Source organism: Pholcus phalangioides, unplaced genomic scaffold, assembly GCF_987345545.1.
Source record: "Pholcus phalangioides strain wild (caught in Gottingen) unplaced genomic scaffold, Ppha-v1.0 ptg000027l_1, whole genome shotgun sequence".
In the NCBI taxonomy this organism is placed as follows: domain Eukaryota; kingdom Metazoa; phylum Arthropoda; class Arachnida; order Araneae; family Pholcidae; genus Pholcus; species Pholcus phalangioides.
In genome coordinates this window covers 6,717,310-6,739,578 of record NW_028301617.1, presented here as the reverse complement: position 1 = coordinate 6,739,578, position 22,269 = coordinate 6,717,310, and the positions used below count along the sequence as shown (strand labels likewise).

The 22,269-nt window shown below is 39.2% G+C and overlaps 1 protein-coding gene across 1 annotated transcript; it reads right to left on the bottom strand.

Moving 5' to 3' along the window:
- Window positions 1-402: 402 nt before the first annotated feature.
- LOC149068288 (uncharacterized) lies at window positions 403-19,628 on the bottom strand. The gene is made up of 2 exons (XM_089251726.1): window positions 19,360-19,628; window positions 403-2,617 (listed from the first exon to the last, which is right to left on the bottom strand). Exon 2 carries the CDS (start codon window positions 2,275-2,277, stop codon window positions 877-879), a length of 1,401 nt encoding a protein of 466 aa, XP_089107852.1. The 5' UTR covers window positions 2,278-2,617; window positions 19,360-19,628; the 3' UTR covers window positions 403-876.
- Window positions 19,629-22,269: the final 2,641 nt, after the last annotated feature.

The following is a 22,269-nucleotide window of genomic DNA, read 5'->3' as shown; positions in this document are numbered from 1 at the left end:
CACCTCATTCCATCATCTAAACGTTGGTGGTTACTCATTTTTACTGTTACAATTTGAAATTAACAGATTACTGCAAAATAACACAAAGAAATTCGCCGAGGTGTGCTAGCGAACAAAATGCGTCTCAACTTACGCGCGCTTATAAAGCCTGTTTCTCTACTGGCTCCGCCTACACACACGTGTACGCTTACGTATTTGACGTACAAGATTTGCATTTTTGTCTAGAAGCAGTGGTTTTACATTCAGTTCAGTTCTTTTCATGAAATTCGATAAAATATGCAAATTCTCTTAATTTATTTCACCAGTGTACTTACAACCATCATGAGCAGGTTATCAAGTTTTATGTTAGAATACGCTGTCTGTAATTTAAAACCCCATCAAAATTAAGTCAAATCATCAATTCAAATCAAAATATGAAATTTTATTCTTTTGAAACATTAAAAAACACACAGTATTATTCAATCAATGAATTCCATTCGCACCAGATGCATGCTAAATCAACATGAATATTTTCAAAGAAACGAATGAACACATACTATACACAGCTGGATGGAAAGCGTCGAGCAAAATTCAAATCGCGATTCATATACAGATTATATACGGGTGTTGCATACGATAATTTCACCGTTTTCGACTTCTTTCTTCTCCTCCCCCATTTAAAAAAAGATATCAACCACTATCAGGTACGTAAAAACAGTAGAGACAAGTACTCGAAAGGCCGCTGCATCCGTGGCATACAAAGACAAAATCTTTGTAAGAACTGTTGCCATCTTCGTGATTATTGGCATAAATTGTGACACTTGAATGTTTTTGGCGTTTGAATTGACGTTCTGTATTACGGAACTCCTACTGACTTCAAGAAACTTTAATTGGCATTTAGGATGTTTTTTTTATGGTTTCTTCGGTGGTTCGATTCTCTCGAAGATGAATCGCTCGGTGTTGCCTCAAGTTAGCATTAGACGAGAGTCTTCTGTTGCAAATTTCACACTCATATGGCCTTTCACCAGTGTGCATTCGCTTGTGCCTGTTTAGATGATGGATCTGAGAGAATCTCTTCTCACAAATCACACAACTGTACGGCTTCTCTCCAGTGTGGACCCGAGCATGGGAAAGAAGTACGGATCGCGATGAAAATCTTTTGTCACAAATATCACAGGCATGTGCCTTTTCTCCAGCGTGCCGTTTTCTGTGTGCGTTTCTACTCGCCACGGAAGAAAATCGTTTCCCGCAAACATCACACTCATACGGTTTCTCTCCAGTATGGGTTAAATTGTGAGAAACCAATTCGCTCCGCCGTTTGAACCTTTTGCCGCAAACGCTGCATTCAAATGGCTTTTCTCCAGTGTGGATCCGATAATGGATCATCAACTTATAACGCTGTTTGAAGTTTTTGCCGCAAACATCGCATTCGAATGGCTTTTCTCCAGTGTGCCCTCTTTTGTGCATGTTCAGAGCTGAAGCATGAGCGAATCTTCTGCAACAAAAGCTACACTCGTATGGCTTTTCACCGGTGTGAATCCGATTGTGGGCGACCATTTCAGAACGCTGTTTGAACCTTTTGCTGCAAACTTCGCATTCAAATGGCTTCTCTCCTGTATGTATACGATTATGAACCATCAGCTTGTGCCTGTGTTTGAATTTTTTGTCGCAATTTTCACATTCAAATGGCTTTTCTCCCGTATGTATCTGATGATGATCCTTTAACTTGTATCGTTCCTTGAATCTTTGGCCACAAATTACGCATTCGAATTGCTTTTCTCTGCAGGGCAATCGGCTGTGAGCAGTCAGTACATTTCGTCGATTAAAATCTTTTCCACAAACATCACATTTGAAAAGTTTCATCCCAGAATGAACTCTTTCGTGCACTTTTAATCCTGAGAGATATGAAAAGCTTTTATCACAAAAATTACACTTATGCGGTTTTTCTCCAGTATGGTTCTGGTAATGAACCGTCAACTTGTACCCTTGTTTGAATCTTTTGCCACAAACATTGCATTCAAATGGCATTTCTCCAGTGTGGGTCCGATAATGGATCACCAACTTATAACGCTGTTTGAAGTTTTTGCCGCAAACATCGCATTCGAATGGCAGTTTTCCAGAATGAGCTGTTTCGTGCGCGTTTAGACTTGAGTTGGGAGAAAGACTTTCCTCGCTAATACCAGTGTCATGAAGATTTTCTTCACTATGAGTTTGATTGTGGGCATCCAAATCAGAAAGCGGTTTGAAACTTTGGCTGCAAACATTGCGTTCAAAGCATTTCTCTTCAGAATGGGCCATTCTGTACCTCGCTGAATTGTCAAATGTCTCTGGAGAAACTGACTCTGGTCTAGAAAAACGCCCTGATACAGCGTTTCTCTAATGTTCGTTTTACTGGTACTTTGTGTTTTAAATATGAAACGTGCAGAAATGTTACATCGCAGAAGACATGTCGATAGGAATTCTCTTCAACATTGGAATGGTTAGTGGCAAACAATTTGGGAACTTATTCCGTGAGACAATCTTTTGATTGCAGTGATAGAGTTTCGTTTTTGGATGATTCCTTTTGTATCGCATGTAATTTCACAATCCTTCCCAATTGAATCCATCCATCGATTAATGATTTGAAGTTCTGAAATACCTGCGGAAAATGGAAAAAAAGAATAATGGATGAAACTATCATCACCAGTTTTCATGTAAATAAAGAGATCCATTTTAACAAATATTGAAACCGTTTCTAAATATCTTCCTGAAATGCGCATTTGTTTTGCATGAGCACAGTGCTTTTTTTTTGCGTACAAACAGATGACATTTTGAATCGCGTACAACGCGAATAAAATGACCGATAATCAGGGTTGTGTAAATGGGCGAGACTGTTTACGCAATGTGATCGCTAGAGCAAAGGAGCCGGTATATGATTTTTAGGACAGTGCAACCATGGGTTTGCAATCGTACGAGCCACAGGTATTAAGATCGCGTAAGACCGCGTACATAGCGAGGCCACTAATAGGGGCAAGTAGTGGTTTTGTCAGTGCGTATGTGCGGCATTGCTGACCAAAAATACTGTTGCTTCGACTATGTGCTATATTATATACATTATAGCCGCTGTGGTGGTCGAGTGGTCATAGTGACGGACTCGCATCGCGGGGATCCGGGTTCGAGCCCCACCGTCACCACAGTGGTGGTCGGCTGAAGTTGGTTTTCTGTGGTTCCCAACTTCGAGGCGCAAATGCGAGCCGATCTCCCCGTTAAAAAGTCTCGCCACAGAGAGAAACAGTACAAATATTCAGTCACTACACATCACTCACTTCACTTCTGAGATATAGATGGCAGCACTGAAAAATCATACACAACACTAGATACGCACTCAGACTGTTAAGTACACCCACACTTACACTTCCGGCACAACTCACTAGGTAGTGAATTGCCTATGGCGATAGACCTGAGTTGTGCTCGGTTTGAAAAAAAAAAATTATATACATTATATATGTGCTAATATTAATACAGTCGAATCCCGTTATAACGAACACCAAGAGACCGGAGAAATCACTTCGTTATAACGAAATCTCGTTATAAAGGAATTCCAGGTTTTTCTATTGTTTTTATGTGAACTTATCTGTGGATTAGAACAGTGTTCGTTAAAACGGGATTCGACTGTATTTACAAAAAAATTTTCGACACCCATAATAATTCCACCGGAATTTTTTTATACTTTTGTGCATAGGTAGGCCGACCATATTTGTTCAAGAAAAATACGGGAAATTTGTCTTCGAAATACGGGACATTGCCAATTATCGCCAAAAATAATGCCAAAAGTGAGTAAAGTTGCTAAATCATGCGAAAATCCAGAAAAGTCGCCAATAGCGGGAAACGAATCTCCACTTTAAATTGCAGTGATTTAAAATAAAAAACGTGACAAATATGCGAGATGAACATTGCAATTTGTTATCGTAATTGTCATAATATATTTTCTGAGTTGGGAAGGTAATTTTATTCGTTGATTTCATGAATAAAAGGAAGAATAAAAAGTCAAGTTGGCTTCGTTAAACATATATGAAAAACCGGGACTATCCCGGGAAATACGGGACGTATGGTCACCCTATGCATAGGGGTCATTCAAGTATTGCGTCAGCATCGATGGGGGGTTCGGGCTTTCTGACTTTTGATGGGGGGTTGGATGACGCTTACGTTATCAACCACCCTTTACAAAAATATGAAATATTCTTAATGGCATCTTACCAAAAACGAGAAAAAAATTTCGCTAGTTTGGAGGCACCTGAACCAACATATTGATAAATCCTCTACAGAGCCACACACTTGATCTCTAAATGTTCCGCGGATCCTTCAAGTGATCTGAAAAAGGGGCCGGGGCATATAATTGCAATCGCTACTTTCTTAGTAACACAGGAAGCATTAATTAGCACGCCGGTGATTGGTTACCGCGAGAAAAAAAGCTAGCAAGACGTCACAAGAGGCGGAGTTTTTGGTGAAACTGAATTTCAAAGTTCATTAACGAAAAATGAAAGCATTTTTTATTGAATCAGTAAATGACAGCAAAGATGGAAAGAACTGTGGTTGGGTTTCTGGTTGAACCGAAAACACAACCGTTGGTACGTCAGTCTCGTACTATAACCATTACTCCAACGGTGGATGTCGGATTTACGTACAATTAAATGTATCTATTATTAAACGTCGCCAGAGCAAAAAATTCACCATGAGTGACGTAATGGTTCATCACTCATTTCGGCCAATCACGATGCGATAAATTTCTACAATGTAGCTAGAAATGTAGGGATTGTTTATAAGATGTCGGGGCCGCTGCAGTGTTCTAGAAATGTGTCGCGGGCCCATAGGCGGAGATAGACTTAGAAGTCTGGGGGAGGGGCACCATGATGCTGATGTCAATTCATATATATGTTACCGGCAAAGTATGAAATCCAGGCATTCTATAGAATGCCTAGGCATTGTATAGAATGCCTGGTCGTTTCAGGCAAAGTATGAAATACCGGTTTTATTCTATACTTTGCCTAGGCATTCTATAGAATGACTAGTCATTCTATAGAATGCCTAAACACAATTCAGGCAAAGTATGAAATATCTTCTTCCAACAAATCTCTTTAGGGGCGGTATAAAATATTACATTCGAATTAAAATTTCGCAGAATTTTCGTCATTTTTTCCCGAAAACGTTTCCCTTTCGCTCTCGTGAAAAAGGATCTGTTGAGGGACGGTATAAAATATTACAATTTCTTCGAATTAAAATTTCGCAGAATTTTCTTTTTTTCCCGGAAACGTTTCCCTTTCGCTCTCGTGAAAAAGGATCTGTTGAGGGGCGGTATAAAATATTACAATTCCTTCGAATTAAAATTTCGCAGAATTTTCGTCATTTTTTCCCGAAAACGTTTCCCTTTCGCTCTCGTGAAAAAGGATCTGTTGAGGGGCGGTATAAAATATTACAATTTCTTCGAATTAAAATTTCGCAGAATTTTCTTTTTTTCCCGGAAACGTTTCCCTTTCGCTCTCGTGAAAAAGGATCTGTTGAGGGGCGGTATAAAATATTACAATTCCTTCGAATTAAAATTTCGCAGAATTTTATTTTTTTCCCGGAAAGGTTTCCCTTTCGCTCTCGTGAAAAAGGATCTGTTGAGGGGCGGTATAAAATATTGCAATTCCTTCGAATTAAAATTTCGCAGAATTTTCGTCATTTTTTCCCGAAAACGTTTCCCTTTCGCTCTCGTGAAAAAGGATCTGTTGAGGGGCGGTATAAAATATTACAATTCCTTCGAATTAAAATTTCACAGAATTTTCGTCATTTTTTCCCGAAAACGTTTCCCTTTCGCTCTCGTGAAAAAGGATCTGTTGAGGGACGGTATAAAATATTACAATTTCTTCGAATTAAAATTTCGCAGAATTTTCTTTTTTTCCCGGAAACGTTTCCCTTTCGCTCTCGTGAAAAAGGATCTGTTGAGGGGCGGTATAAAATATTACAATTCCTTCGAATTAAAATTTCGCAGAATTTTCGTCATTTTTTCCCGAAAACGTTTCCCTTTCGCTCTCGTGAAAAAGGATCTGTTGAGGGGCGGTATAAAATATTACAATTTCTTCGAATTAAAATTTCGCAGAATTTTCTTTTTTTCCCGGAAACGTTTCCCTTTCGCTCTCGTGAAAAAGGATCTGTTGAGGGGCGGTATAAAATATTACAATTCCTTCGAATTAAAATTTCGCAGAATTTTATTTTTTTCCCGGAAAGGTTTCCCTTTCGCTCTCGTGAAAAAGGATCTGTTGAGGGGCGGTATAAAATATTGCAATTCCTTCGAATTAAAATTTCGCAGAATTTTCGTCATTTTTTCCCGAAAACGTTTCCCTTTCGCTCTCGTGAAAAAGGATCTGTTGAGGGGCGGATAAAATATTACAATTTCTTCGAATTAAAATTTCGCAGAATTTTCTTTTTTTCCCGGAAACGTTTCCCTTTCGCTCTCGTGAAAAAGGATCTGTTGAGGGGCGGTATAAAATATTACAATTCCTTCGAATTAAAATTTCGCAGAATTTTCGTCATTTTTTCCCGAAAACGTTTCCCTTTCGCTCTCGTGAAAAAGGATCTGTTGAGGGGCGGATAAAATATTACAATTTCTTCGAATTAAAATTTCGCAGAATTTTCTTTTTTTCCCGGAAACGTTTCCCTTTCGCTCTCGTGAAAAAGGATCTGTTGAGGGGCGGTATAAAATATTGCAATTCCTTCGAATTAAAATTTCGCAGAATTTTCGTCATTTTTTCCCGAAAACGTTTCCCTTTCGCTCTCGTGAAAAAGGATCTGTTGAGGGGCGGTATAAAATATTACAATTTCTTCGAATTAAAATTTCGCAGAATTTTCTTTTTTTCCCGGAAACGTTTCCCTTTCGCTCTCGTGAAAAAGGATCTGTTGAGGGGCGGTATAAAATATTACAATTCCTTCGAATTAAAATTTCGCAGAATTTTCGTCATTTTTTCCCGAAAACGTTTCCCTTTCGCTCTCGTGAAAAAGGATCTGTTGAGGGGCGGTATAAAATATTACAATTTCTTCGAATTAAAATTTCGCAGAATTTTCGTCATTTTTTCCCGGAAACGTTTCCCTTTCGCTCTCGTGAAAAAGGATCTGTTGATGGACGGTATAAAATATTACAATTTCTTCGAATTAAAATTTCGCAGAATTTTCTTTTTTTCCCGGAAACGTTTCCCTTTCGCTCTCGTGAAAAAGGATCTGTTGAGGGGCGGTATAAAATATTACAATTTCTTCGAATTAAAATTTCGCAGAATTTTATTTTTTTCCCGAAAACGTTTCCCTTTCGCTCTCGCGAAAAAGAATCTGTGGAGGGGCGGTATAAAATATTACAATTTCTTCGAATTAAAATTTCGCCGAATTTTCGTCATTTTTTCCCGGAAAAGTTTCCCTTTCGCTCTCGTGAGGAAGGATCTGTTGAGGGGCGATATAAAATATTACAATTTCTTCGAATTAAAATTTCGCAGAATTTTCGTCATTTTTTCCCGAAAACATTTTCCTTTCGCTCTCGTGAAAAAGGATCTGTTGAGGTTCGTAATTTTTTCCGAAAACATGCATTGGTCAGCGATGACTTCCATTCTTATTGGTGTATAATCGCACTATTTGATCCACGATGTCGGCTCCATATTTAATTTCGTTATTGTAGGCAACTGTTTCTGGGGTCTTTTTCACGTTTTCGTTGATAGTTACATCAGTATGAAGTGAACTCAGAACTAGACATTTTTAATTTTTTTTTTCTCTGATAAGATGTCAGCGTGATATCAGTTCCAGTTTTGAATACTATCGACGAGTATAGATCCTGTGTTTCTGTTTTTGCAGTTGGAGGTACCTCACGACGGTCTTTTTGAAGGGTCCCAACCAAGCCTGTCCTTTTCAAAAATGCACATAATCTCAGTGATGTAAAATAATCATCTGTTGTTTTGTTTCGACGTTCTCCTAGATAAGGTTTGACTAATCGAATTACATGTTCATAGACAAGTTGATTTTCTGGTCTGGTGTTATCTGTCCCAGTGTAATCGAAACTGATTTTCTGTCCATTCAGAATATATTTGGAATCAACGCAGGCAAGAAGCCAGAATTCTATCCCAAATTTGTCTGGCTTACTTGGGATATACTGTGTAAATGGACATCTTGCTTTTGAGGGTAGAAGTTGTTCGTCCACAGTTAGATTGGGCCCTGTTTTGTAGCAAGTCGCACTGTATTCTATGAATGAAATCCATAGTGAACATGCAAGAGAAAATTGGTCAGTTCGAATCGCATGAATTTCAAAATTTCTTTGAAACGATATATTGTCATTGTTTGGAGAAAAAATAGAGGACCCCAAATCTCGACGACCACAATGAATTCAGTAGGAAGTTTTTTGCACCTCTTGCATACATAATGGATATCGTTGCATCCAGTTCAAGCAAAGAAACTGACCAAGAAGTTTTATTTAGACGACGATGGGCTTCAGCTTCTGTATATGTCGAATCATTTTGTCGCAGAAAATAAGGCGTCACGAACCCAGAACACTTTCATTTATGTTTTTTGAGCGCATAAAATGTGGGGCCTTGATTTTCTCTCAATATATTGCACTACACGTACACGCACATTCCCGCATGTACCGATTCGCGGGGGGGGGGGGTGCATGTGTGGTGTAGCAGTAGTAGGTAGGGGCTCGGGGATCCATGATGTTCTTAAGTCAGCCACCTCGTTGGGCAATTTGCCTGTTGTGGCGTTGTATTTGTATATTTTGCGATCCTCGACATCCTAAAGTTGAGGAAGGTTCTATGATTTTCCATATGCTCCCATCTGCTACAGTTTCTTAGATCGTTTCTGTGGCTTCAACGAGTTATAATGAGTCACACCACGGTCATTTTCTGCACACGAGATCTAATTAGACCGGGACCTACAATTTATTGCCGATTCCGAACGGCAAGCTTGTTTCTAAGCTCATCGAGAGGTTGGTGCACTAACTCCTCAATGAGGGACTTCATGCGGTCAAGTCGCCGTGTCTGTTGTACCCCTGTGCCAGGAAAGTTTTCTGACAAAGACGAACCGGGTATCAAACTCGCGACACCTCTAAACATCCTTTGGTACTTTAGGCGAGTATCTTCTCGACAATGGGCTACCGCGCCAGAGAAATAATTTTATATTGATTTAAATCTTCGTCATCAGAACCGCTACTTTCTTCACTACAGTTCGACATAGGGTAGGTCTATGCTCTTCTGCACTTTCATCATAACTGCTTCCAGAGTTTCTCTTCTAATCTTTGCATCTCCTGGAGTATTTCTTCAGTAAATATACGTTTTCTTGTCATTCTAAACCAATGTTTCCCAAAGTGGGCAATGTCGCCTCCTGGTGGGCGATAGAAGACACGGGTATAACATAGGATCCTATGGGTTCGCTTGAGTTGGGGGGTGATGAGGGAAAAATTTATCTGAAGAAGGGGGCGATGGAACAAAAAGTTTTTGAAACTATGTTCTAAACTGTTTGAAAAGATCACATGCACTCAAATTTTCTACGTCCCAGAATAAACAATTTAACGGATAATATGGCAAGAATGCTTGACAAAAACCAAAAATGACACACCTGCTGACGACACTTGCAGATAAGAATGAGAGGAAAAGAAAGGTCACACACAAGGTCAAATGAAAAAAGACTTTCAGAAGGATTATAACCTACTTAGAAATCAATTGTGACGACGATAGTAGTATTTACCGCATAATGTGCTAGAATATAATTAAGGGTCACTATGACCCCCTTCGGTCTTTCTAGGTATATCCGCTCGTAGCTTCGTTGTTAAAAAGGTAACGAAAGGAAGCTTTGGTATACAATAAGAACATGCTAATTCAGGAAAAGTCCAGAAATTCCAGGTGGTTCGGTTTATTCTTAGCAGAGATATGTAAGCTTAAACAGCGTACAGGGTCAAAAAGACCCCCGTTCCGTCTTTCTACTATTACTATTTCATCATTGATAAATGGAACTTGCAAATGCGGACTATGCGATATCATTTTGTCTTGAAGTAACCGAAATTTTTATCTACGGATTTATGAACAAAAAATATAATGTATAAAGCGCCCGTTAACTCATCTATTCGAGGGAAAGTGACCGTGGTATGTCGGTCACGGAAAACAAATTGGTATACGTAGGTTTACCATATTTTATCGGTGGAAATACGGGAGATAGAGATTCTAAGTAAAGAATTGCTTATTGTTAGGCCGACCATATTTGCTCGAGAAAAATACGTGAAATTGGGATTCGAAATACGGGAAAGTGCGGGACAATGTCAATTATCGGTAAATGATGCCAAAAGTAAGCGAAGTCATTAACTCGTGCTAAAATCACTGAAAATTCGCCAATCGCGAGAAATAAAGCGCCACTTCAAATTGCAATGAATTAAAAAAAACATGACAAATGTGTGAGATGAATATTCTTGTTTTTAGTCTCTTAATGAGGCTTTTTGAATCACGTGATATTTCCCTTTTTCTGGAGAGACATACATGGTAACCAATATGGCGACTTCCTGCGCAACTCATGAAAGACATAAATCAAAATTAAAGAAACATAGAAATGAATTGGTTTTTTTTTTTTTTTTGATGGGTGCTAGATATTTCGAAAATTTTCTTGAAGCTCAAGTTATGGATTTGCCTGCTTTTGCTTCAAAAAATGCTTGATTAAAGCTGTGGAATTTCTTCAGTGTAATTTATGGGCCCATAATTAACTTCAAAACATCCTAAACTATATAGATTGATGATATTGGATATTATAAAACAATACAGAAGTATTAATTCTCATTTTTGTGCTTGAGAAGATATAAATCAATGTTATTGCATGAATATCTAACTCAAAAGTAGGTCCGGCTAATTATTTTATATTTAATTTTCTGTGCTTCATATTTCTAAGCGAACTCAATTTTTCGAAAATCGAGAATTCAGTTCAACTTTTAAAATTATTGATGAGGCGGAAAACCCTACTAAATTTCCACATTTCTACGGTAAATTCGGCAATTTTAACATTGATTTCCATGGGAAAAGCATGCTGTGCGTATCCCTCCAAGTGATACTGATGATCATCGGCGTACGCAGAATTTTCTCGAGGGGGAATTGAGATTTTTTTTACCTTCTGAGGGGGTTTTACCTTTTTTCCTGTAAAATAACACTATAATCTTGGCTCGGGGGGGGGGGGGGTTCCCTTTGAGAATGCTGATGATGATTATGATGTCTATTCCAAAAGCCTCATTATCGTGATGTAATTTCTAAGCTGGAAAGATAATTTTAATCGTTGATTTGAAGAATAAAAAGTCAAGTTGACTTCGTTGAAAATATTTGAAAACTCAGGACATTTCTGCAAAAAAGTCGGGACAGCAAAAAAACTGGGACTGTCCCGAGAAATACGGGATGTATGGTCACCCTGCTTATTGTTATTCTATCTCTCAAAAAATTGTCAAATGTTGAAAAATTGATAATTATGGTTAAAATTGATGGGAAAGAAATGCTGATGGGTATGTACGAAGAAGGACTACAATAAATTGCTGTAAATAAAAATGTATTTCACGAAATAAATGTTATGTTATTGATATTTATTTAAAAATGTCTTGTTTTTGTTATGTAAAAAAGAAACACGTCACAAATATATATACGACATGAACGTTTATGTTTACAATCATAATTAATCGTACCGTGATTTGTAAGAAATTAAAATTATCTTCCTCCACGTTTTCAGTCAAGATTGAGCGAGTTTCAGCGAGTCAAGTGAGTTTAGTCGAAAATACGGGACATTTTGAAAAACAAATTCGGGACAGAGAAAATAAAAGATAAATAGCAAAATATAGGCCTACTTAGCAAACGTTTTGTGGTGACCTTATGCATATGACACATATGTCACGCATTTCCCGGGACATTCCCGTATTTTCACTTTATTTTGGCTGTCCCCACTTTTTTTGGAAGAATGCCGTGGTTTGTCGCGAATGTTCTACATTGTAGAATCTACAAAGCCTACTTTTAGATGCTTATAGTTTTATACTTTATTAAAATCAACTATTGAAATTATTTTTCGACGCATAAATTATATCACTATAATTACAACTATGAATAAGAATACCGACCCTATAAACAGATCTCTTCTCCAGAGAGCCAGACGTTAAGGTTTCCCGGAAAAATCGAAGAAAACCGTGTGAAAATTTAATTTGACGACACCGCCCCTCAAGGGATCCCTTCTCAAGAGAGCGAAAGGGAAACGTTTCCGGAAAAAAATGACGAAAATTCTGCGAAATTTTAATTCGAAGAAATTGTAATATTTTATATCGCCCCTCAACAGATCCTTCCTCACGAGAGCGAAAGGGAAACTTTTCCGGGAAAAAATGACGAAAATTCGGCGAAATTTTAATTCGAAGAAATTGTAATATTTTATACCGCCCCTCAACAGATCCTTATTCACGAGAGCGAAAGGGAAACGTTTCCGGGAAAAAATGACGAAAATTCTGCGAAATTTTAATTCGAAGAAATTGTAATATTTTATACCGCCCCTCCACAGATCCTTTTTCACGAGAGCGAAAGGGAAACTTTTCCGGGAAAAAATGACGAAAATTCTGCGAAATATTAATTCGAAGAAATTGTAATATTTTATACCGCCCCTCCACAGATCCTTTTTCACGAGAGCGAAAGGAAAACGTTTCCGGGAAAAAATGACGAAAATTCTGCGAAATTTTAATTCGAAGAAATTGTAATATTTTATACCGCCCCTCAACAGATCCTTTTCCACGAGAGCGAAAGGGAAACTTTTCCGGGAAAAAATGACGAAAATTCTGCGAAATATTAATTCGAAGAAATTGTAATATTTTATACCGCCCCTCCACAGATCCTTTTTCACGAGAGCGAAAGGCAAACGTTTCCGGGAAAAAATGACGAAAATTCTGCGAAATTGTAATATTTTATACCGCCCCTCAACAGATCCTTTTTCACGAGAACGAAAGGGAAACGTTTCCGGAAAAAAAAAGAAAATTCTGCGAAATTTTAATTTTATGTAATATTTTATACCGCCCCTAAAGAGATTTGTTGGAAGAAGATATTTCATACTTTGCCTGGATTGTGTTTAGGCATTCTATAGAATGACTAGTCATTCTATAGAATGCCTAGGCAAAGTATAGAATAAAACCGGTATTTCATACTTTGCCTGAAACGACCAGGCATTCTATACAATGCCTAGGCATTCTATAGAATGCCTGGATTTCATACTTTGCCGGTAACATATACATTAGATCAGTCGACTTCACCTTTGACGCTGGGGGGGGGGGGCAATGCCCCCTCGGATCTCCACCCATGCGCGGGCCGCTTAAGTGCTGTGGAACTCTACCGCACGTCACTCAAGTGATCCGGGAACGTGCCGCGGGTTTTGTGATGTAGAACCACACTGGAGGCCCGCTTAAGCGCTCTAAAACTGCGCCACATGTCACTCAAGACGTCATATCGGGACCCTTTCCTTGTGAGTTAGGTCTGGCTGTCCATGTACGGCCCCGTTTAGCGCATACGAGCTCTAAGGAAAGAGAATTCGTTGGCTTTGTAGAGTAGTGCGCTCACCCGGCCAGTGAGAGGATGTGGGTTCGATTTCCCGCAAGGCCAGTTGAGTTGTTTTCTTGTATTTTAACTTCGCCTCAACCAGCTATCGAAACCTTCGCATGACCCTTATTTTTAAGTACAGTAATTTTCGCAATCCCACCCATTTTTTGAATGTCCCGGTTTTTTTTGTATGTACTTTGAACGGGTTTAATGTGATCACATCTGGACTCCCGGTTTCAGATAACAATGACCGAAGACGAACGATAACTACATCCGAAAAAAGTCCGGTTAGCAAATACGGTCACCATATCATCATCCTATTCTGTAGAACGGGACGTGTGGTAAATGGGACATCTGTTTTTCTTTCTCACTCGTTGGGTGCAAATTGTGTCCCTTTTTTTTTATTATATTATAAAATGGGACTTTGTTTTTTTACTTGGAACTGAAATTCAACACTTTTCGTTTTTTCCCAGCCGTTGAGAGGCGTTAGAATGGAACTTTGCTAATGCTTATTACTAGAGCCCGGATTATATGCACTAAAAAAGTGGCAAAATATGCACTTAAAAATGTAAAAATATGCACTTAAAAATGTAAAAATATGCACTTAAAAATGTAAAAATATGCACCTAAAAATGCAAAAATGTGCACTCAAAAATGCAAAACTTTGCACAGAAAATCCCCAAAATAGGCATTAAACACCCTAAAACAGCGGTTCTCAACCTTGTTTGACTCGTGGAGCCCTTTTCAGTACATAATTTTTATATCAGAGCCCTTTTTGTGTGTAATTTTTATGGCGGAACCCCGTAGGCCTCTTTTTTTCATTTATCTGTCAAATTTACTTATTTATTTTACTATCCTTGAGTCGCCGCGGAGCCCCTGGGAGGTGCACACGGAGCACCGGTTGAGAACCTCTGCCCTACAATATGCACTAAGAATCTTGAAAAGTCAAAAATTCCGAAATACGTACAAAAAAATGAGAAAATATGCATTAAAAAAATTACCATGCAAAAAATAAACAGACGTGTTTTTAAAATGCATCTTTTCTATTTCTTCGTGCATATGCATTTCATTTACTAGAAAAATATCCCCTCATATATATAAACTGAAGAGCCAAAAAAACTGGTACAGGCATGCGTATGCAAATAAAGAGATATGGAACCAATCAGAGTACGACGCTGCGGTCGGCAACGCCTATATAACACAACAAGTGTCTGGTATAGTTCTTAGATCGGTTACTGCTGCTACAATGGCAGGTTATCGAGATTTAAGTGAGTTTGAACGTGGTGTTATAGTCGGCGCACGAGAGATGGGAACGACATAGCATCTCCGAGGTAGCGATGAAATTTGGATTTTCACGTACGACCATTTCACGAGTGTACCGGGAATATCGGAAATCCGGTAAAAAATTAAATCTACGACATCGCTGCGGCCGGAAAAAGATCATGCAAGAACAGGACCGACGAGAATCATTAAACGTGACAGACGTGCAACCCTTCCGCAAATTGCTGCAGATTTCAATGCTGGGCCATCAACAAGTGTCAGCGTGCGAACCATTCAACGAAACATCATCGATATGGGCTTTCGGAGCCGAAGGCCCACTCTTGATGACTGCACGACACAAAGCTTTACGCCTCGCCTGGGCCCGACAACACCGACATTGGACTGTTGAGGACTGGAAACACGTTGCCTGGTCTGACGAGTCTCGGTTCCAATTGCTTCGAGCTGAATCTCCCCGTTAAAAAGTCTCGCCACACAGATCAACAGTCCTACAACGATAAATCATTCAATCATAACACTTCACTCATAGTTAGAAAGACTGGTGGCAGATGGCAGCACTACACATAACAAGCATTACACAGAAACAAACTTCACGTCAGGTTTTACTACACGTACACACACATTCCCGCATGTACCGATTCGTTGGGGGTTCCACGGGGTGCATGTGTAGTGCAGCAGTAGTAGGTAGGGCCTCCAAAAAATGGCTCGGGGATCCATGATGTTCTTAAGTCAGCCACCTCGTTGGGCAATTTGCCTGTTGTGGCGTTGTATTTGTATGAATCCATGGACCGTACATGTCAACAGGGGACTGTTCAAGCTGGTGGAGGCCCTGTGATGGTATGGGGCGTGTGCAGTTGGCGTGATATGGGACCCCTGATACGTCTAGATACGACTCTGACAGGTGACAGGTACGTAAGCATCCTGTCTGATCACCTGCACCCATTCATGTCCACTGTACATTCCGACGGACTTGGACAATTTCAGCAGGACAATGTGACACCCCACACGTCCAGAATTGCTACAAAGTGGCTCCAGGAACACTCTTCTGACTTTAGACACTTCCGCTGGCCACCTAAATCCCCAGAAATGAACATTATTGAACATATCTGGGATGCCTTGCAACGTGCTGTTCAGAAGAGATCTCCACCCCCTCTTACTCCTACGGATTTATGGACAGCCCTGCAGGATTCATGGTGTCAATTACCTCCAGCACTACTTCAGACATTAGTCGAGTCCATGCCACGTCGTGTTGCGGCACTTCTGCGTGCTCGCGGGGGCCCTACACGATATTAGGCAGGTTTACCAGTTTTTTTTTGGCTCTTCAGTGTATATAAACCTTTACATATATCTTTTATTCAGGCATTTTTTAATTTCTAGTTTGTTGTAGCTGCTCAACAACGAAAATACCAGTAACAAAAGAATTTCGACGCTATTTGTAAAAAAAAATTTAACACTGACATATCTCTAGAAATAGCCTTACGATAAAACGGTTAATATTCGTAAAATACTTCATAAATACAGTCGAATCCCGTTTTAACGAATGCCGATATAGCGAAAATCTCGTCTTAACGAACATGTTTCTAATCCCCCAGATAAGTTTACATAGGAACAATGCAAAAAAACTGGAATTCCTTTTTAACGAAATTTCGTTATAACGAAGTGATTTCCCCGGTGTCTTGGACTTCGTTATAACGGGATTCGACTGTATATATTAATTCACTAAATTTCACCTGCGAGAATTAATGCTAAAAATAGGCCAAAATATGCAAATGCATATAATCCGGGCTCTACTTATTACAAATTAAGAACTTTTTTAATGCACACAATACCTTTCATAGATCCCCTGAGAAAGTCTCTCGAGAAAAGAAATGGGAATTTGGTCAACTGAAAGAAACTGATCAAGAACTGACAGAAAGGACTAATTTTTTTGCCATGCATTTGCCTCCACTATAGAGGCAATACAGCCTAGTGCGACCATATCAACCGTATTTCCCGGGACACAACTTACTTGTCCTTGGGCCAGATATGCGATATTTCTGTCGCTCGCGGGCCAGAAACTTGCATATGAAGGTTGGCATGGCCCCCACATCCTGCATTAGGGCCCTAGGCCAAAGCCTGCTAGATGTAGTATCTAGGCAGAGCCGCAACTAGAAGCTTTGGGGTAAGCATGCATTTTGGCGCCCCCTTGTAATGTTGAAAGAGAGGTAAAAGTGTGAAATTCGCGCCCCTTCTGGTGCAGCGCCCGGGGCGGCAGAACCGCCTGCTCCTCCCTAATTGCCGCCCTGTATCTAGGACGTTTTGCCTTGGGATCTTTGGCGGGGCCCCAAGCCAGACTTTCCATGGAGCCTTTCCATAACGAATTTATAATGGGAACAGACGGGGGAAAAAGGGGGGAGGAGACCGTCCTGGGCTGGAGCCCTGTCAACCCTACCCTTGTGTGGGCCATGACCATATGACCCTTTTTTCAAAGGATGTTCCCGTAATTTTGTCCGTCCCGACTTTTTCATAAAAAATGTCCCGTTTTCCCCCCTCTATTTCCAACAGGTTGAATAGTTGAATTTTTGAAATCAGGAATTGAGATTATTTTCACGACTTATAATAAACTATGTTATAATAATTATGATAATACTAACTCCATCATAATTAATTGAAGGTAAAAGTGGCAAACGCTGTAAGTGCCGAAGAAAAAGAATTTCGAACCTAGTTTTTCATGTTAAAAGTATCAAATGAGTAATACAGTCGAATCCCGTTTTAACGAATACCGATGTAGCGAAAATCTCGTTTTAACAAACACGTTTCTAATCCCCCAGATAAGTTTACATAAGAAGAATGCAAAAAAACTGGAATTCCTTTATAACGAAATTTCGTTATAACGAAGTGATTTCTCCGGTCTCTTGCAGTTCGTTATAACGGGATTCGACTGTATTTTATAATGTTGTCAACGTCAAAAGTGCCCGGAAGTCCCCCGAGTGGTTCAAAAGAACGTAAAAAGAGGTAGCAAATGTTTACGTCCCTACGGGCTGCAAAAACAGTTTTTTGCGATTTCCCAAAATTTTCTTTTTTGGCACTTGCATCGTTTACCACTTTTACCCTTCAGTTATAGTCAAGTAAATATATTTATGTCACATAATCTGGCATACGTTTTTTTTGGTGAATTACATTCTGACTTGCAGTTCCCGTCATTTTCCGCGATTGGCAATGTGCTGAAAGCAATTTTAACAACAGGCGGTAACTTTATTTGCCTTTGACAATTTTTTCCGGCTGTAATTAGCAACTTCACTCGCCTTTGGCAATTTTTTAAACTGCAAATTGCAACTTTACTTTCCTTTGACAATTTTTCTGGCTGTAATTGGCAACTTTTTTTGGCGATATCCCATATTTATATGAAAGAAATATGTACGTACGTTGTATGTATTGATACTTTTCTACAGGATCAACTTTCACGGGTCGAATGGAACCCCTTGGTCGGCTGGAGGTCATGGCCTCCACATCCTGGAGCGAGGCTCCATCTTAGGCTGAGATCTTTGGCGCCCCCCACCCTGGCTACACTTTCCACGGGCCCCTTCTGTAGTTAATTTATAGCGTGAAAAAGCAAAAAATGATAAGAACTGTCTTGGGCCCCAGGGCTAGAGCCTTGTCAGCCCCCCCCCCCCCCCATTTGTGGAGGCCAGGCTGTGCACCCCTGGTCAAGAACATCAAATTAGAACGGGAGAAGAGCAGCAACGCCATAAATTTCCCTCTGGCAACCGCAACTAAATACATACATGTATTCGGTCATATGGGACAAGCATGCATTTTTGGCACCCCCCTTGTAATGTTGAATCATGGGCGGAGATACGGGGGGGGCGAAAATATTGACTTGGGGGAAGGAATTGCTGGTAGTCCCATATATACGGGACTCAAGTGGATACGCAGGAGAGGGGGGGTGCATTGCATTGTTTTTTCAGAAAATATTGGGGGGGGGCCAGGCCCCTACAAAAGTTATGGGGGGGGGAAGATCAAATTACCTTAGCCCCTAAGTTCCGGCACCTATATATGTTTGAATGAAAAAGCGTGATTCCACAGCACCCTCCAACATCTCCTATAGCCAAGGGCGGCAAGTTTAAGTAATTGCTCTTCAAGAACATGAAATTTTAACGTGATAAGGGCGGCAAAATTTGAATAGCCCGCAGACACCAAAATCGTATATCCACCACTGGCTATATAACGGGGCAGAGGACGAATTAGCAGGAGCGAAAAGGCATACGTTGGATATATGTCCCGTATTTTACGGGAGAGCATAATTAATTTCCGCTGTATTTTTGGCTCTTGAAGGGACGTAGTCGCAGAATTCATTTAGAAAGCTAAACTAACACGTGCGGACTGGCGACAAATTTGGGGCGGAGTAAGAGAAATTGCGAATATATAAAGGTTATACATATACAATAGTTCTTTCTTTTGTTGTTTTCGTGAGCAATACGATGTTTAACGAAATAATTAATTATTTAAATTACAATAATGCAAATAGCAATAGAATATCGTAAAGTTGGCTTACCCTGTGAAATGAAGCTTGCTCAGAGAAATCCGTTCGGGGAACGTGCGAGATGATATACAGAGTTGATTCACTGATGTCTTAACGGAATGAGATCATTGCTGAACAGCGACCACGTGCTGATAAGGAAAGTAGTGATCATCATCAACTGGTGCCGCGGCCAATCACAAAAGATTCAGTGACTGTTGTTTCCAATAACCTTTTATCTAATTTACTTTTTCCCACGCCATCTGGCGTTATTTTCTTTCCCCAACCATTCATCTTCACGGACGGAGATTATGGGGGGGGGGGCAGTCAGTGCTGTAACGCATGGCCCCCAAAGTGCACGGGGGAACCTCTTGAAAATGAAATCTGATTAAATTATTGAAACTAAATGTTTCGCGGGGGGTGGGGGGGTTCATAAAACTCGTTTTGCCTGATGGTTCAGGTTGCTCTTAAAACGGCCGTGCACCACGGCCGACTCAACCAAGGTTTCTAGAATATATACTCAACACTGAATTGAGTCAGCCGTGCCAAACCATGCAGGAAAGAACAACTAAGGAGGAAGTTATTCTTTCCTCCATGGTGCCAAACCCCTTAGAGATAAAATCTTATCTATAGGGTGTGTTGGCCGTGCTCTCAGCGTCAATGGCGGAGCCCAGCGCAGAAATAATAGCGTGGCCAGAAGGCGTCATAACAATTTTGGGACCTCTTAGCTTCGATTTTATATATTCAGTATATAAGAGGGAGGCATCGGCATCCAAAAAATTCATGATTGTTTCAGAATATTTAGGAATGCTGAAAAATGTCCCATTACCAAAAAAAAAATACATGTAGACAAACTAAGTGTGTAAATTACAAAAAAAAAAAGATGAAAATGTGTGGAATTGAAGAACATTTTAAATTGATGAAAGAAACAATTCTGGAACCAATTGAAATTAGGACCTAATGAAGGAAATTGCCTGAAAAATCAGAAACCATGAATTGAAAATAAGAAAAATAATTGACAGTGACAATAATCCATGGCAATTCAGAATTGATAAAAATTCAGAATTCCAAAGAACGGGTGAAAATGCAGAGTTTATAAAAGGAATAAAATCAGAATATTCATCTAGAACTTTCTAGACGAAAACTCAGAATTTATGGGGGGGGGGGGGAATCCAAAATTGATGAAAAGTCAGAATTTACGAAAGAAATCGTCATTACCCCGTATAAGTGGCCTTCGAAAACGGTACGGCCGCACCTGTCGCACACGCCTGAAATGGTGGCTCTGGCGTATATAGCCGACTGATCTAATGTATCGTATTTATTCGCATATGGGTCATTCCTCAAAAAAAAATTCACTTTTTTGAAATGGAAAATTCAAAGTTGAATTTTTTCAAAATAAAATTGATTTCATATTATAGCCAATGTGTTGAAGTTTAGTATTTCATAAATATTTTTCACTTTTATTTTGCAGTATTTTATTTTTTAGGTTTTATGACTGAAAGTCATGGATTTTGTCCACTTCTGTTAGGAAAACAAATATCGCTGTAAAAAAATAGTTATCATTTGTACTGTTTTTATCGCCTAAAATAATGAGAAATCAGCTTATTTCTTACACATATGCTAAAAAATAAATAAATTTCAATTTTTGTTTTTTTTTACTTTTTTTCTGTCGTTTTGACGGTTCTTCGCGATTTTTTCAAAATAGCAAATAGAAAAGTTTATTTTTTTAAATATATTTAGCTACTCAAAATCAAAATTTTTTTATTTCTGACAGACAATCGGTTGATAATTTATAATTTAACGTCTTAGTTTCAAGTGTTCCTAAAATTTTTTTGCCCGTGGACTGCAAAAATGCTTCCCGTAACAGACATCATTGTAACAGAATGTACAGAAATGTTTAACTGAGAGGAAGATATGGCAAATAGTCCATGCTAATACACGTTTATTTTCTCAAAAATTGTATGCAAAATGTGATAGGGGGTCATGAAAGTATTATGTCAGCATCGGGGGGGGGGAGAGGGGGTTTCGGATTTGCTGACTTTTGATGACAGGGGGGGGGGGAGGAGGGATTGAAGGTTGCTTACGTCATCACCCACCCCTTTTGAAGATATGAAATATTCTAAGCTGCTGGCGAAATTTCGCTGACAGGGAAGGAGGGGGTCAGTGTTTTGCTGACTTTTGCTGATAAGGGGGGAGGGGAGGGGGTCAAAAATGGCTGAAAATCTGCTTACGTAATACTTGAATGGCCCCCATAGGTGTTCCAGAGGCTCCTCTATAATGTTTGAAAAAAACCACGACAAGAGGAAATTCTAAAAACACATGCCCCCCCCCCCCCTGATATAGTTTGAATTTTGGTCTGATAAAATGTTCGAGTGTCCACTTATCGGATGATTTTTCTTTTACTTCAAATTTTTTTTTTTGTTAAAATTGAATGGTAATTTGATGTTTGCATAAAACTCATGCTTATACTTCTCACATTAGTGATTCAGATTGAACTGGGGGAGAGCCCGGAAACAAAAAAATATAGGGATATAATGGTTTTGTCCTATAAAATGCAGAATATATTGTCAAATAACGACCTTTACTCATATTAAAATGCCCCTAATCACTCATCTCCCTGAACCTGTGCCTGGCAGTGATTTTGACGATCGGTACTACTTAACTTTTATATTTAACTGAAAAAAAATGACATGATGGAGAAGGCTTAAAAAAATTCAAAATCAATAGATAACTTGATAATTTTAACTTAAAACGTCTTAACTAAGAAAAAAATTTACTTTAAATCATAGTTTCCATTCTGCTATATGTTGCTTGAGTTTTTGGAAGTTGTAACGGAGTGGACAAAAAAATTATCCTAAATTATTATTTCTCCTTTAAAAAATTTAATGGTTGATGAAAATTTTTATTATACTGTATTTTGAAGCATATCTCCATGTACCATCACTT